Genomic DNA, 14,943 nt, shown 5'->3' on the forward strand with positions numbered 1-14,943 from the left:
TGAGTAATCTGTAAAACAATGACGTATTCCTCCCTCAACAGGAAAACAAGGAATGCAGGCCTGGCCCCCATGCTGAAGCTCCCTGGGCAAAAGTTTCCCATCAGTCAAATGAGGAAGTTGACCTCGTCATCCCTTAAGTCTGTTTTCTGGCACAAAATGTCTATGATTTTTCATTTAAAGCAATTTTATGTTCCTAAGAAGCGTATCTAAATGCTCTTAAGCCATCCATTCAAAATAATTTTACACCGAAGCGTCCTTTAAATACATTCAGAGCACAGACTTGATTGAACAAAATATGGAGACTGCCAGAACCAAAGCTGATGCCTCGGGAGGGCAGGTTTCATCAGCCCACACGGAATGTGTGAGAACAAGCTGTGAATGGCGCTTTCGATCTGGACACTGCAGAAATAACATCTCCTTCCCTCTGGGAAATGTAGTCAGCCATAAAACCACGAACTGATTACATATCCGATAACCAGAATGCAGGATGGCAAGGAGTCCTTTCCTCCACCAACTTTTAAATGAACTCCATGTCAAAGCAGGAAATGCAACTTAAAATACATCAAAGAAAAATGATGCCAACTGAAGCGCTCTAAGATCTCTCTTCAAATACTCAATTCCCCAAATGTTAAGGCACATCGAAGTCAGAATAAAAACACGCTGCAGCGATCTTCTCCAAGACAGAAAGACAGATAGGTGTAAAGCAGGAACAGCATTCGTTACTGAAACCACTTCTTTACTCCAAGAGGAGAGAGGAGGCGGTAAAGGGAACATTTAAATAGATCATTTTGAGTTTCTTACAGGAAGTACCAAATGGCAGCAGTTTATAAATTGTCTTTAACAAGGAAACGCTAGCGACAGATATGAGAGCCAAATGTATTTTGCATTTTCCTCTCTACGCATAAGCTTGAATCACCTTACTGCTTACGAATGAAAACCACAGAAACACAATCACTCCCGTGGATTCATTTCTCAGCATCTCATACAGAATCTAACACAGAAAGAGTGAACTGATAAATGTTGGCTAAATGAGTGAATGAAAAGCAAGAATCCGTGCTGTACACGTGGTCTCAAAATCACAGGCAATAAATTCCGACCTTTGAATCCAAGTAAGTCAGTGGAAGAAAAACATTTTTAAATAAATGCTGCCCGAGGAGGATAACAGTTTAGTTTACTTCTAACATCCAAAAGACGGGAACGTAGGCAAACAGTTCACGAAAAGGACCAGACCTCTTGGTATTACATGGAAAACCCTCAAGCCAACGTGAGAAACAAGCATGATTTATCATCTGCTTCAATCACAGAAAGCGGTGCGGACTTGTTAGCACAAAGCCTTAATGAAATGGTGTTATGGTATCTGATTTGTCTCCCCTAGTTGGTATGTACTGAAGGGAAAAGCAAAAAAAAGTGACCTGTTTTGTTTCAGCCAGACCCGGTCTTGCGTTCCAGCAAAACCAAGCTCTGAGCCGGGGCGTGCTCTGGCCCTGATCAGAATGCTAGTGGGGGTGCAGCGGACAGTGAGCAAGCACGACGCCTGCACCCACATCCATTAGCCAAATGATTAAATATACATCAAGCCTGTGGTATAATAAAGTAATTGTAATAGGGCATTGTCAGAGGATCAATGTTTCCCGGTTTAAAAACAAACATTAGCATTTATCTAGCAGCAGAAAACTATTATCCCACGGCACTGTTTTATTCAACTGACATCTTTTAATCAAAGCAATCCATATCGTGGCAGCGTTCCAAGGTATCATAATTGCAAATATTTATGGCAAGTTAGATAATAGCTGTGTTTTTGTTGCTCGCTTTTTCTTCCTCTTCTACAGATCTGATGCCGACGTTTCCTAATGAATTAACTCTGTTAAGAACAAAATCTGAAGTAATTATATTAATCGGGACAACCTCTCACCCACCTCCCAGTTTCACTTTTAATTATGATACACAACTGTTCCTGTGCATTCCTGTCTTCTAAGTTTTTCACAATCCCTCTGTAATGAAAACAAATGAAAACGAAGCCTTATTTGCTAGTGGTGTCGAGCTAAGCACACGCCTCGGACGCAGGTCCGGGTTCCTGGACACGGATGGGGGTGGGCGGCCTCGTGCACCCCAGTGACATTCTTGGCGCCGAGCCTCGTGTGCTGTGAGTGGCTGATGGGATTTGGATGGAGTGAGAGGGTTTGTGAATCGCACTGGAGATCCATTTTCACAGCCTCCCAAGTCTGCCCGGTGGATGCTCCAGGGTCTGCGATTACTTCCTCCCTTCAATCATTTCCCGGAGAAATGCAACCTAATTGGGGGAGAGGTCTGAGGCCAGTCAGCCTGTTTTTAAACCTCAGCAGGCCACTGCTGTGAAATCCGTTCTAATGAAGCGCCCTTGGCTCACATTTCATTTACAAGTTCCGTGAGGCCTCCATAGCGAGCTTTCTCACCCCCACCTTGCTGAGACAGACCGGTAATCTGCTACCTAAAGCCCCTGAATTCACTCCCCAGGTGCAGCAGGCAGAGCTCTGCCGGCAACGGGAAAAACGCACACGCATGTTTCTTCCCTGTATGAAGTGTATTGTTTCGAAAGGAAAAAGCATCTGAACGAGCATCCTGAGTCTAGCCACGTCATCTTTAAAATACCAGCATAAGGTACGCAGGCAGCAAACAAAGGTGCACTGATCAGAGCGACGGAGATTAGTAGTTCACTGTCACCTTTGGGCGGTTTTTGCAGCTGAAACAGGGGCACAGTTCATGACTCTGGCCCGGGCGGCAGCCTTCGCAGGGACAGGTTTCATTCCAAATGAGAGGTTCTAAAAAGTTGCCCAATTTAACCTCCTGGAGGCTTCATTGCTTCATGTGCACAAGACAGCCCCCAGTCCTCAGCCGCATTCGTGAAGATTAAGTTCATGAGCGAATGCACTGGAAATGCACAGGGGACAGCGGCAACTGCCACTTTCTCTAAAAGGCTCCTATCAGAGCAGCTCGGTCTGAGGAAGGTTTTTTTAAAAAAGGCACCGCCAAATGCAACCTGGCCCGCAAACCTGCGTGACCCCACTTCACATGGGGTCCCCGAGGGCCTGATCAGATGGGCCTACCATGAACCAGAGTGACCCATCTACTCATCAGGGGGCTTTCTAAGTCCAACTCCATTTTCTACTGAGCTTTGAAAGCGCCCACTTCCAGCCACAGCAAACATGGCCCAGGCTTACTTGAGATGGGACCCTTCAGAGATAACTTTAGATTCATTACCCAGTTTTACTTGGTTCTTTCTCCTCCCCCTCTAGCCAGGTGGGCTCAACAGGAAGGGGCGGGGAGGCTGCTCTGGGACCCAACACCCCAACACAGGCCCTTCCGTCAACTTCAACTGCCTTCACCAGCAGGGGAAGCAGTGGCCTCTTAACCTGAGAGGTCTCCAACTTTATTAGTTATTTGAGTGTTCAAGGTGACAATGCAGCCTGAGTCCCATCTCTCCTTTTTTTCTAAACCAAGAATTTCACAAACAAACCAGAACCAAAAACTTGCAAATGGGCCAATTCTTTAGAGAAGGAACTGAAAACGACAAATGGCATTGTATCTTGGCATGAATTCTAAGTTTGCAAATATAAAGATTTGTGTGCAAAAAATACAGGCACCATTTGAAGAATGTGAAGCTACTTATATATGGTACATATGACACACACTGGTACATATCTCACACACACACACACACACACACACACACGGCTTGTTTTCAAATTAATTTGAAAGGCTATGTAAGCTCGGCATGATGACGGCATTCAGTTATATCTGACTCAACACAGCTCCGAGTCCAGCACTGCTATCTTTCAATAGCAGTTCTCTTCCTGGGATTTGTTTGAAAGCGTTTAGGTTTCCACGAATCACTGGAGGTTCTTTATTTTTTTCCCCCTTCTGTTACGTACATATGAGCCATCTCTCTCGGCATAAACTGTCTACTGGTAAAAATCAATTTTGATTTTATCAGTATTTATTACTGCTGGTGCCAGCAGTTTAGGAAACTAAGAGAGGAAAAACATGCAAACCAGGAGGAGGAAAAAACATTACCGCTGGGTCCTCACACCTACAAAGAAGATAGCCTGCTGTCATTAAGACATACTTTGTATCATGCCGAGAAAGCTGCAATTATCAATTTAAATATTCAATCAATAAACATTTACAGGACTCTTATTGCTTACATTTCCTAGTATTTGCGAGGTCAGTGGCGGTTATTTCTAAAACAAGGGCACTGCTCCCAGAGGTGAGGGCACGAGGGCAGCCCGACTGCGGCCGCCCAGGCTCACTTCCTGGCTGGCACCCTAACCAGCTTCTGCCTCACCCATTCTGTGCCAGGTTATTCCAGTTATCTCACGCTCCCTCTCAGGACAGAACAGCCATGTGACAGGATCGCACAATCTCCTCTGTCTTACTCATTTTTTCCTTTTCAGTCCTTCCAGAAAAGACCCTCCAAAACGTGCATGCTTCTCCATGTTCCAGATCTTGGCTCTTAAAGTGGCCCCTGAACCTCAGCCCTGGCGCCACACACTGTCTCTTCTGACACATTCTCTATGGACCAGGATGGCTTCCAGAGTAGCCCATCTTCCCGCCATCACCCTCCTTCTTTCCCTGGGGAGTTCCCTTCTTCCACTCAGTCAAAAAGCCCCACAAACTAACGTGATCGCCAAGTCCTAACCTCCAAAAGGGACAGAGATTTTACAGGATGTTTGGGTAGAAAGAGACAGCTTAGGATTCAGACTTTTGATTTTGAGCTACAAACAAAATGCCCACATCCTCTGAGAATGTACACAAACAGTAAATTACGCTCCAAGACGCAAAGCAGAGGTTTCCCAGGCGCGCTTGTTAAGCCCTCAGTCACCCCCAGGGCAGGAACCAGCACACTCCAGACGCACAGGCCCAAACCACTGGCTGGTAGGAGGCTTTATGGGAACACACAGCCACGGCCTCTAAGTGTCCGGCCCTCCTAACCGCGGTCCTCTCAAGGCCAAGGTAGTGGAAGCTCCATAAACATTCATTTACTGCAGTTCCTACACTGGGAGAACGGTGGTCCACTGACAGAAATCGAACGACAGAAGACACGTGCCTCACAGCTCAGTGTTTTCACTCCCTTCCATAAGGACCTGGATCCACCTGGAAAAAATACTAGAGACGAATTTACAACCGGGCAGCCTCCCATGTCTGCATGCTCTGAGAAATGTGAGCAGTAGGTATGTGGTGAGAACTCAGTCTGCTCGATATTTACTGCCAAGTACCCAGACGCAGACATCTTTTCCCAAAGACGGGAAGTTACTCCTGACACCAGCTGGAGCTCTAAGTCCTGCCCCATCACCAGAGCCAGCAGCTCAGGCCAACGTGACTCGGGTGTACGACCTCTAAGAACGGTCATCTTTGTGGGGCATTTCCTTACCCCACGCACACTGCGGCGTGCTCCGCACGCCTGTCTCTCGTCCTTTCTGCGCGGCACCTGGGCCCAGAGGGAAGCTTTCCTTTCAGGGAAGGGCAGGGGTGGGTGACCAGCTGCTTAAGATTTTCAGCAGTTTTATTTACTCTCAGTGGAAGCCGACCCCCTCCTCCTCAAAAAATATTCATATTATTTAAATAATTAAACATACATATTTTCTCATTTGTAGGGCGCATTTTAAAATCAACCTTCCAATGACAAAATAATAATGACAATGATAAAAATAACAATTCCCCCATTTAGCAAATGTGAGAAAATGACAAAAAAAACCTCTTAATTAGGGGGCTTTATTTTAATCTTTTTCTTTTTAAGATGCTACATAGTCAAACATAATTGGATTGGCCTTTTACATCATAAAATTAATTCACAGTCAAACTCTCAATTACGACTGGATAGATTATGTGAGGAGTCTCTTGCATCCCCTCCCCACCCCCACCCGGCTGGTTCCCTCTCTGACCACTCTGCCACCTAACTCACTCGCCCCGACCCCAAGCTAGGGCCACACGGGAAAGGTCAGGACCAGACTCAGGGCAAATACGCTGGAAGTGTGAGTGGTGGCTGGGGGCGGGCAGTAAAGAAATACAAAGGGTAATACAGAGTTGACTGTTGCTACTAAAAATGTCCCTCCCTATGGTAGCTGTTATTTATTTACACAGAAAAATGCTTCCTGGCAGCTGTTCTCCAACATTCCAATAAACCTCCACGTGTATGCAGAGCCCAGAACCTCTGGACAGAGGAGCCTGCGGCCCTCCAGCAGCCATGTCAGCCTCGCCCACCGGCCTCAGGTAGCACAGGTGATTTTTAGGCCACAGCATTAATTATAATCTCGTGACAGTAAGAAAACATGAGATGAAATACATTAAATAAGTTAAATATGCATTAAACATCTCTGAATAACAGTTCAGCCTCACTACATGAACCAATAGTAATTTAGCTTGGTCCCTTTAAGAGAACAAAGCATTGACTTTTATTTCCAAAGTGTCGGGTCAATCAGTCAACATATGCCTCCCCCTCTTGACCAGCACATCTGACGCTGCCACAGCATTCTCTTCTGCTTCTGACTCCGCTCATCAGTACCAAGGAACTGATGGCCTGGGCAGAACGTGGAAAGCAGCCTGGGGAGTGAGTGAGCAGCTTGGGGGTCACTACGTGGAGGTGATGGCACTCCCCAGCGCCGAGGGCCAGCACCAACAGGCAAGGAAGAGTGTCGTGTTTTAAGAGAGGTAATCCAGCAACATGTACCGAGGCTACAAATGTTTAAAATGACATTTACAACATGCCATTGTCACTTAATCATGGTTCCCCTTTCATTAGCAAAGATCATTCTTCTCCCCCAATCACTGACTACTCATTTGTAACTCTCTAAGAGATCGTTATATTATGTTCTATTCGTGTGCGCGTACCACTCGCGCGCGCAGGGAGGGTAATTTAAAGGCAAGACCTGTGAGATGTCATCATACATTAATTTCTTTGTGTACACGGTTATGATAAACTTAAATCCCACGCCACGACGGGCCGTCCCCCGACCGGTTGGCCCACATCTTCGCGGCCTCTACAAAGCGATCTTCCCTATGACCACCCCGACGATGAAGAACAGGACCACCAGCGCCAGGAGCCGGCTGCTCAGGCCCTCCTCCTTGCCAGCCACGGCCAGCGCAGGGCCAGGGCTGTTGCTCTGTGCCGCCTTCCTCATCCGGAGTCCGTCTTCTTCCTGCGGGGGAAACACATGTTTCAGAGCCAATCCAAGGCACCAGGAGCGGCGTCACTTACAGCTCAGCAAGGTGGCCTGCACCCCTGAACTCGGATCCCACGATATGGTCCAACCTCCCCATTTTGAAGCCCATTGACAAGGGGACTGGCTTGGGGCCACTAAGAAATGCTGCCAGAAGCTCCTCTTGTCTTCCATCCGTTCTCCACGAAGCTGCTAGTTACCTTTTACACCACAATCCTAAGCAGGCATTCCTCAGTTCCCCACGATTTATGCAAAGTGCCCTAGAGGGTGGAGCCTGGCCCACCCACCTTCCTGGCCCAGCCTCCCAGCTGCTCCTCTTCTCTTCCATCCACCCTGACCCCCTGTCCTTCCTCCCTCTGCTCAACAGGCTTCCGGAATCAAGTCATGCATTTCTGAAATGACAGGCATCCCAAGGCAGGAATATAAAAATCAAAAGAAACGACAAAGTGGGGGACCTGGAAGCTTTCAAATGTAGAACTCTGTACATAGTCGGTATTTGTTGAGTCACATGTAGACCACTGGATAATGTTCAAATAGCATGATATTTGGAATACTGCAATGTGACTTGACTTGATATATGCATCTCAAATATTTTCTACTTATTGCATGGATTTCCCAACAAAGCAACATTCGTTTTCATATATGTAAAGATACTTGGCCACATTTCCCCCCACCACACAGGTGTGTAAGGAACAGGAAGTTTTTCTTCCGTCACCGCCCGCAAGGCCAAGTCTACATTCCCAAACAGGGCAGGCGGCAAGGCCTTTCTATTCTGGCCCTGACGCCTGGAGCAGCTGGGCACTGGCTAATTACCTGTGTGCTCAGCCCTAGACCCCACACACCAGCTGCACTTTCCTTTCTTTCCCTTCAATTGCTTCACACCCACCAAGTGCCTAATAGGTCCTGGAGACCACAGGCAGGCAGCCCACCAAGCTGAGTCTCCACGCACTTGTGGCCCCCTCTGTGGGACCGCTCATCACACCGGCTGTCAGGTCACGTCAGTGTTTGTGTCTGTCTCCCTGGTACCCCTGGAATGGGAGCTCTCGAGGGCAGGACTGCTCGTGTCTGTGCCCACAGTGCTGCGGACATGGTAGGGCCACCAGAAATTTGTTGGCCAGATAAAAGAATGAAACAACACAAAACAAGAAATCAGTGTTTGGCAGGATAAAGAATCTTCTAGTGTCAAGATTGGTCTGATAACATTTTAAAGATATTCTGCTCATGGGGCATGGCCAATATCGCTGCACAGTGATAAATGACTAGTGTTATTCGATTAACTTAAAAAAAAATGGGCACAGCAAAATACAGCATTTATTTTATTGGGCTTATATAAAAGCTATTTCTACCTATTTATCACTTTAAACGGCACAGAACTCTATTTCTGAAGAGAAATACTCTCAAGAAGAAGCTTTCGGCGTACCTCTGATTTTTAGCCCAAAAGTGAAGTGTCAGCCTCTTAATTTACTCTATACTAAAACAAGGTACTGAATGAGGCAAATCAGAACTCCTGTAAAGCAGACGGTGCCCGGACACTGTCATTCTCCTGTACCGACCACACTGTCAGAACAAAGAGAAGGGCAAGTCAACGGAAATGAATTTGTTACATGTACCTGGCGCTACGGTAGTTAAAGAGCGAAAACCTATTACATGGTTGGGTGGCACCATCAAGATGAAGAGAACAGATCAGCCTCAGAGTTTAAGCTGCTACCAAAGTTCCTAAGATCAGACGATCAGAAACGTTCTCTTCAGTGCCGTGCCTGAAACAGACATACTGTGAAAGCTGGGAGGCGGCTCGGAGGCAGGTCTCTGCCACGGAGGTCCGGGAGATGCAGTTAACTGACAGAGTCAGAGCTACTTCAAGTTGGACCAGTCACTTCCATACCACCACAGGCCTCCAGGGCCCAAAGAAGTGCACCCTGCCTCCCTTCATCACCCAGTGCAAATTGACCCTCCAACACCAATCGCTGCCTCATCCACAGAGCTGGACACGGGCTGCTCCTGTGATCTGCACCTATCTACTCTGACAACTTCCCATCTCCAATCTCATTACCATGTTCACAGTCTGATGAGAGCCTTTTGCCCAGACTTATTTAGAATCTTCAAAACTCAGAATTATACCTGTGTTAAAATAGAGTATAGGTCAGTATTTACCCTCTTAAAAAAAAAGATTCTCATCCAGTGGGGATAACGTGGGGTTGGAAAATGTGAATTCCAGATAACCACTGCTGCTTTACTTTTAGTCTCAAAATTTATTTTCCATTTACACTAATGGAGAATGGGTGGTGGTTGTTTTTCCCTGGAGGGGACAAGAGTTTAAATAGCTATGACACTTCTGCTCAAGGGACACAGATTCTCGAGTGGGGGGTGGGGGGGCGGTGCAAGGACCCTTTTGAGAACCTGATGAAAACTGGAATTTCTCCCCGGAAGAAAAATGTGCAAATACAAAACAACTCTACAAATTCAGGGGTTTGTCAATTCCCCCACCCAAGAGCCCAGGGAAAAGGCGCTGTTTTCTGTAGATGATCAGGAAATGGAATGTCATTACCTTGAAGTGCTTGTTCTCCTCCCGGAGCCTCTGCAGCTCACCTTGCAGCCTCCTACATTCTTCCATCACCTTCTTCACTTCAGTGTCATCCAAAGAAGAACTCAGAGATTTAGACACCGTAGGTGTTTCTGTCTTTGATGCAGTTGTGGATATAATTTTATTTATTTCTACATCATGCTGTTCAGAAATAAATGAAAGCCCAAGTGTCACCAAGTATGTAATAAAGGACTTTTTTTATGCAAAGTAAAGTAGTTCTCAGCAAACACCACACGTGGTAGTGCTTCATCCACACTGTAATATGTCACATTTATTTTAAAAATGGATCACTTTATCTAGTATCTTAATAATCTAAAGCAATTGGGCCCCAGAAATTATGGATAAGGGCAAATAATGAAGTTTGGCTGAGACTAATACTTCAAAGAAAGAGGCCTGTGCATATTGTACTATCCAATTCCTGCCATGCAAAAATTAGCATACTGTAATTGTGCAAGCTCAGGAATTATTAGCCACAAATTACTGTCACCACAAAGACCTGAACATCCCCAGGACTGGCTGGGCGGGGGTAGGAAGCCAGGGAGGACACAGAGAGCGATTTATTTCACCAACTTAGAATCTGGAAGCTGGGATGAAGGTGAGACAAGCTCAGTGTCTGCAACGTTTCAGTCTAAGGAAGCTGCACCCCATTTTCCCTGCCAAGACTGTGCTGTGATACCCTCTTGAGACTGACTGGAGGTGAGCCAGTGGGGGGTGAGGCATAGGACGTGGAGGTGCTCAGGTGTGCTGGGGGAGTAAACTAACTGGGGACCACTGCCCTGGGAGTTCCATGCAGCACACAGAACTACCCGTCTACCTCTATCCACCTACGTAGCTCTACCCCTTGTTTTCCAGATAAGACAAGTGAGACCTGAGAGGCAAGGATCCAATCTACAGAGCTAATGTATCAGAGCTAGGACCAGAATACAGGTCTCACAACCTTCAAAACTGACCTTCCCAGGACACAGTGTACAACGCAAAGGAACAGAATGACGACAGCGCTCAATTCCCGAGCAGAAAGGACACTAAGCAGCAGTTGTGCCGCAGATCAGCGGCGTTCCTACAGGTCATATGGACGGTGCTGACACTCGCTCAGAGCATCCCTACGTCCTAACCCAGCTAGTAACAGCCAGGGCAGTTACTATTCTGCCTGTATTTCAAACTGCGCTTTTAATACCATTTAAGTTTTTCCGACTAGGTTGAAGGGAGGTCTATATTAGCATTCCAGATACAGTCTTCTGTCTTCAACTGGTCACAAGTGAGGCCATGACAAGCTTAGCCCTGGTTTTACACACCGAGAAAAGTGAGCAGGCAGCTTGGAGAGAGTCGCTCCTTGCCCTCAGCCCCTCAGCACAGGAGGCGATTCCCAATGGGGCCACCCCCCCCCCCCCCGGCACATCTGGCTGTGTGTGGAGACACTTCTGCGTGTCACACCAGGGGGGTGTGGAGGCCAGGCATCCTACAAGGCCCAGGACAGCCCCCAGGGCACAGTATCCGGCCCAAACCCTAAACGTTAAGGTGCTGAGGGGGAGAAATCCTCCTCTAAAAGCAGGTTTGACAGGAGGAGGTGGGATTTGGGGGAAGGTGGTGCTGCGAGAAAGAGAGGACTGGAAAACCTCCAGAACGCACTTTATGAAACAAAACCTAAGAGCTTACCACCTGTGTATCAAGCACCATGATAAACGGCAAATTGTTCCCTCATTTAGTCTTAACCCCATTTAACAGTGACCTATAAGTTTGCCAAGTCAAAGACGCTCTTCGGGATTTACGATATTTCCACAGCCCACAGGGTATACTTTGCAGGGGGAGAACCTGTGTAGTTAGTTGTCCTTCCATGTCTTTCAAAGGCTGACTCAGGAGGGCACACTTATTTGTTGACTTCCGCTTATTTTTTTCTTCATACGTCAGAAGAAGGAAAATAATTTGCCAACTTCAGTCTTGGTTTTATAAGAGATGGTATGCAAATAAGTATCAGCTTGTAACATTCAATTATTGGTAACTAGAAACATACTTACTGGTTTATCATTTTCTGCAGGCAATTCAAACACACATCTAAGTTTTGAATCCATAAGGTCTTCCGGTTTTGCCTCCTTCCACTAAAACAATTTAAATTTAATAATCAGGATATTATAAAGCTGCTGGAAGAATCATTTTCTTCCTAAAACTGACAATTTCAGAAAAACACTCTTAATGAGAAAGCCCTGATGTATATCAAATAAAGAACTGATGTCTGCTGAGATTTCCATATTTTCAACATGACAAGATTAAACACACTCGCTCTGCTGACTATTTCGCACACTTAGCAAATCCGGGTCTTGCACCTGACTCTGTCAAGACCCAAAGCTCCTGCTGTCGTTGGTCTGCGGGAGCACCCGGAACAGAGAGGAGCACCACTGAACAAAGGGGAACTTTCCACACTATGTCCGGACGGCCAGCGGTAACTGGCTCCCCTTCACACCCCTCCGGGAGCGAGCGCACACGCTCTGGGAGCGGCTGGGAGACATGCTGCCAAGACAACGCAGCACAGCAGTGGGGCGCCCCTCCCTGCGGCCGACCCAGCCCTCCGGCCAGCTGATGCGGACATCTTCCTGTCTAAATCCATGTCCTGGGAGGATGCGCTCCTGGTTTACTCCTCCTTTTGGCAGTGGAGGACGGGCGTTCAGGGTGTTCTGAGAACTGCAGGCCGGCACAGGAGGAAGGTTACAACACAGAAAAGGAACCAACTCCCCCACCCTTGCCCCAGGACCATGCAGGAGGCAGCTAGAGCAACACGCGTACCAAGAGCCAAAATTGGGAAACAACAAATACGTCGAACAGCAGGGGACTGACCGCCAGAGAAACGCTGGCAGACCCCGCCAATGGAATAGCACGCCATTCAAATCATCCTGAGGAGCGTTGAATTACACAGGGAGAATCCACAGAATATTCAGTGAAGAAGCTGCAAATACTATGTTAAGTCTGTCCCTCTGCACGCACTCTCGCGCGCACGCGTGTGTGTACCCACGTGCACACCTGCGTGCATGTGTCAGCACAGCATCAGGCAAGGCTCAGCGCTGAGTAAAACCACTGGTGACAGACGGCTGGTGGACAGGATATGCCCATGGTCGCCAAGCACCGATTTCTTCAGTGTCACAGATTACCTCTTAACCACAAAGGGCAAATGTGCTTTGACACTGGAGAGTTGGCGGTCACCATCTTAACCAAGTAATCAAACTTAGTGTCACCAACAGAGGACCAGCCAGCATTAAATGTCTTCCGACATGATGCATACGTGACACCACCTATGCAATATTCTTGCCAAAAAACATTTAACCTGAATTTAATTAATCATGAGGAAATAATTGGACAAATCCAGAATGGGGGGCATTCTACAAGTCAACTGACCTAGACTCTAAAAAATTCAGTCAAGAAAAACAAGAAAGGTCGAGGATATTCTACCAGAATAAATAAGAACTAAAGGTCATTTCTGAAACAATGCTGTCAATGGTTTTCTCTATTAGCTAGTATTATTAAATTAATGGTAATTTACTCAGCTGTGTAAAAGACTGTCCTTGTTTGGAAGCATTTAGGGGTGGAGTGTCATGAAGTCTGCGTCTCAAGTCAAGTAATTCAGAAAAAACAAAGTCTGTGACAGAGCTAGAGCAAATGTGGCTAAATGGTAAACGGTAAATCTAGGTAAAGGTAATGTGCGTAGTCTCTGTACTACCATTTTTTCAACTTTCTGTATATCAAAATAAAAAAATATTTTAAAATAAAAAGCACAAGGCTCTCATTCATTGACAGTGGTTAGGTCAAGTATAAAGATATTACAGGTAACTTTTTAATTCTTGCTCATTTTTACATTTCCAAAAATCCTACAATGTACAATTCATATAAAAAGATTCTTCAACTGTTATAAAAACGATCACACCAGGCGGCAGGAGCCGGCGTCACTGTGCAGAGCACCTGGCCTATCACCAGCGCAGGTGAAGCCGGGCCCGACCCTGGGCCAGGTGTGCTACACCCCGAATCCCTCCACAGCCGTGTGCACCAGGTTTTCACCCCCGTTGTACCGGTGACCAAACCCTGCAGAGTTAAGGAAAACTGCGCAAGGCCAGTTACGAGGAGGCGGAGGCCTCAGCTGCACCCCAGACACCCAAGCCCCTGCTCTCTTCAGCGAGCCATGCAGCAAAGCCAGACAGGGCACTTTCTCGGGGGTTCACATTCTGTATTTGCCATACGTTTTGTTTTCATACAAATCAACATGAAATGACACATCATGTTCTAGGAAATAAAAGCGAAAGCAGTGGATGCCTCAATAATTGTTCTTAGGAAAAAGAAGGTGGCCTATTATCACTGATCTCTCTCAAACCCCAAAAATATCTGGCTTACCCTTCATTTCCTGCCCAGAAGTTCAACACCCATGAAAATGGTCAGTTATACTTTTCCAAGACTAAAAGAAAAGGCTGTGTGGTGACACAGGGACACAAAGGTGGGCTGTGCGGGGAACAGCCCTTCATATAAACTCTGAAAGAGAAAAACTGCAGTGCGGTGTGAGTCAGGCCAACTCAGACTCGCAGGCTTTCCTTGGACGACTTCGGTCTCCTAGTCTGGGCTGGCGGCTGGCAAGCAATGAACAGGCAGAGGCGTTCCTGCCCTTCTTTCCCAAACTGGGAGGAGCAGGCGATCGCCCCGCTGGCACTGCGGCCTGGACTGTTGATCTATATACTGTGATTCTCACTCAGCCCCAGAATGTCCCCTAATATATTCAGATGTGTTAACAAGTTAACTTTGGAATTTCCATCATCATCTTTTGCCAGAAAAATCAATAATATAATATCACTTATTTATTTTATGAAAATAAAGTCATCTTATTTTTGCCAAAATTGGAGACAGAGTTAAACATGTATTTAAGCAGGGGAAAAAATGAAGAAATCTAAAGGAAAAAAAGAAAGAAAAAGAACCATGCTTATCAGAACCAAGCCAAAAAACCCCAAAAAACTCTTAAGGGTGAAGGCCATTTAGTATTCCACTCTCACATGCCTCGGATTCTGGGGGGTGGGAAACATGGTAAGAAACATTCCCCATAATGAACAGGAGCACATGATGGGCGATACAGGGAGACAATCCTCAAACCATTCAAGACACAACCCATTAGAACAAGCAACGGCTGAAGCAAATTAAGATATGAAA

General features: G+C 46.5%; 1 protein-coding gene across 2 annotated transcripts in view; it reads right to left on the reverse strand.

The window, feature by feature from the left end:
* Positions 1-5,732: 5,732 nt before the first annotated feature.
* The window catches only part of VAPB (VAMP associated protein B and C), a 48,667-nt gene continuing 39,456 nt past the window's right edge, over positions 5,733-14,943 (reverse strand). Inside the window, exons 4-6 of one of the 2 annotated variants that reach the window (XR_012491415.1) lie at positions 11,787-11,867; positions 8,080-9,915; positions 5,733-7,172 (exon numbers count right to left, since the gene is read on the reverse strand). Coding sequence is in view for 1 of the 2 variants with exons in the window: in XM_074318129.1 (XP_074174230.1) it covers positions 7,014-7,172; positions 9,739-9,915; positions 11,787-11,867 (417 nt within the window). In the remaining variant the exon portion in view is untranslated. The remainder of the gene's footprint in view (positions 7,173-8,079; positions 9,916-11,786; positions 11,868-14,943) is intronic. The other variant, XM_074318129.1, reaches the window with a different exon arrangement.

Source organism: Rhinolophus sinicus, linkage group LG13, assembly GCF_036562045.2.
Source record: "Rhinolophus sinicus isolate RSC01 linkage group LG13, ASM3656204v1, whole genome shotgun sequence".
In the NCBI taxonomy this organism is placed as follows: Eukaryota; Metazoa; Chordata; class Mammalia; order Chiroptera; family Rhinolophidae; genus Rhinolophus; species Rhinolophus sinicus.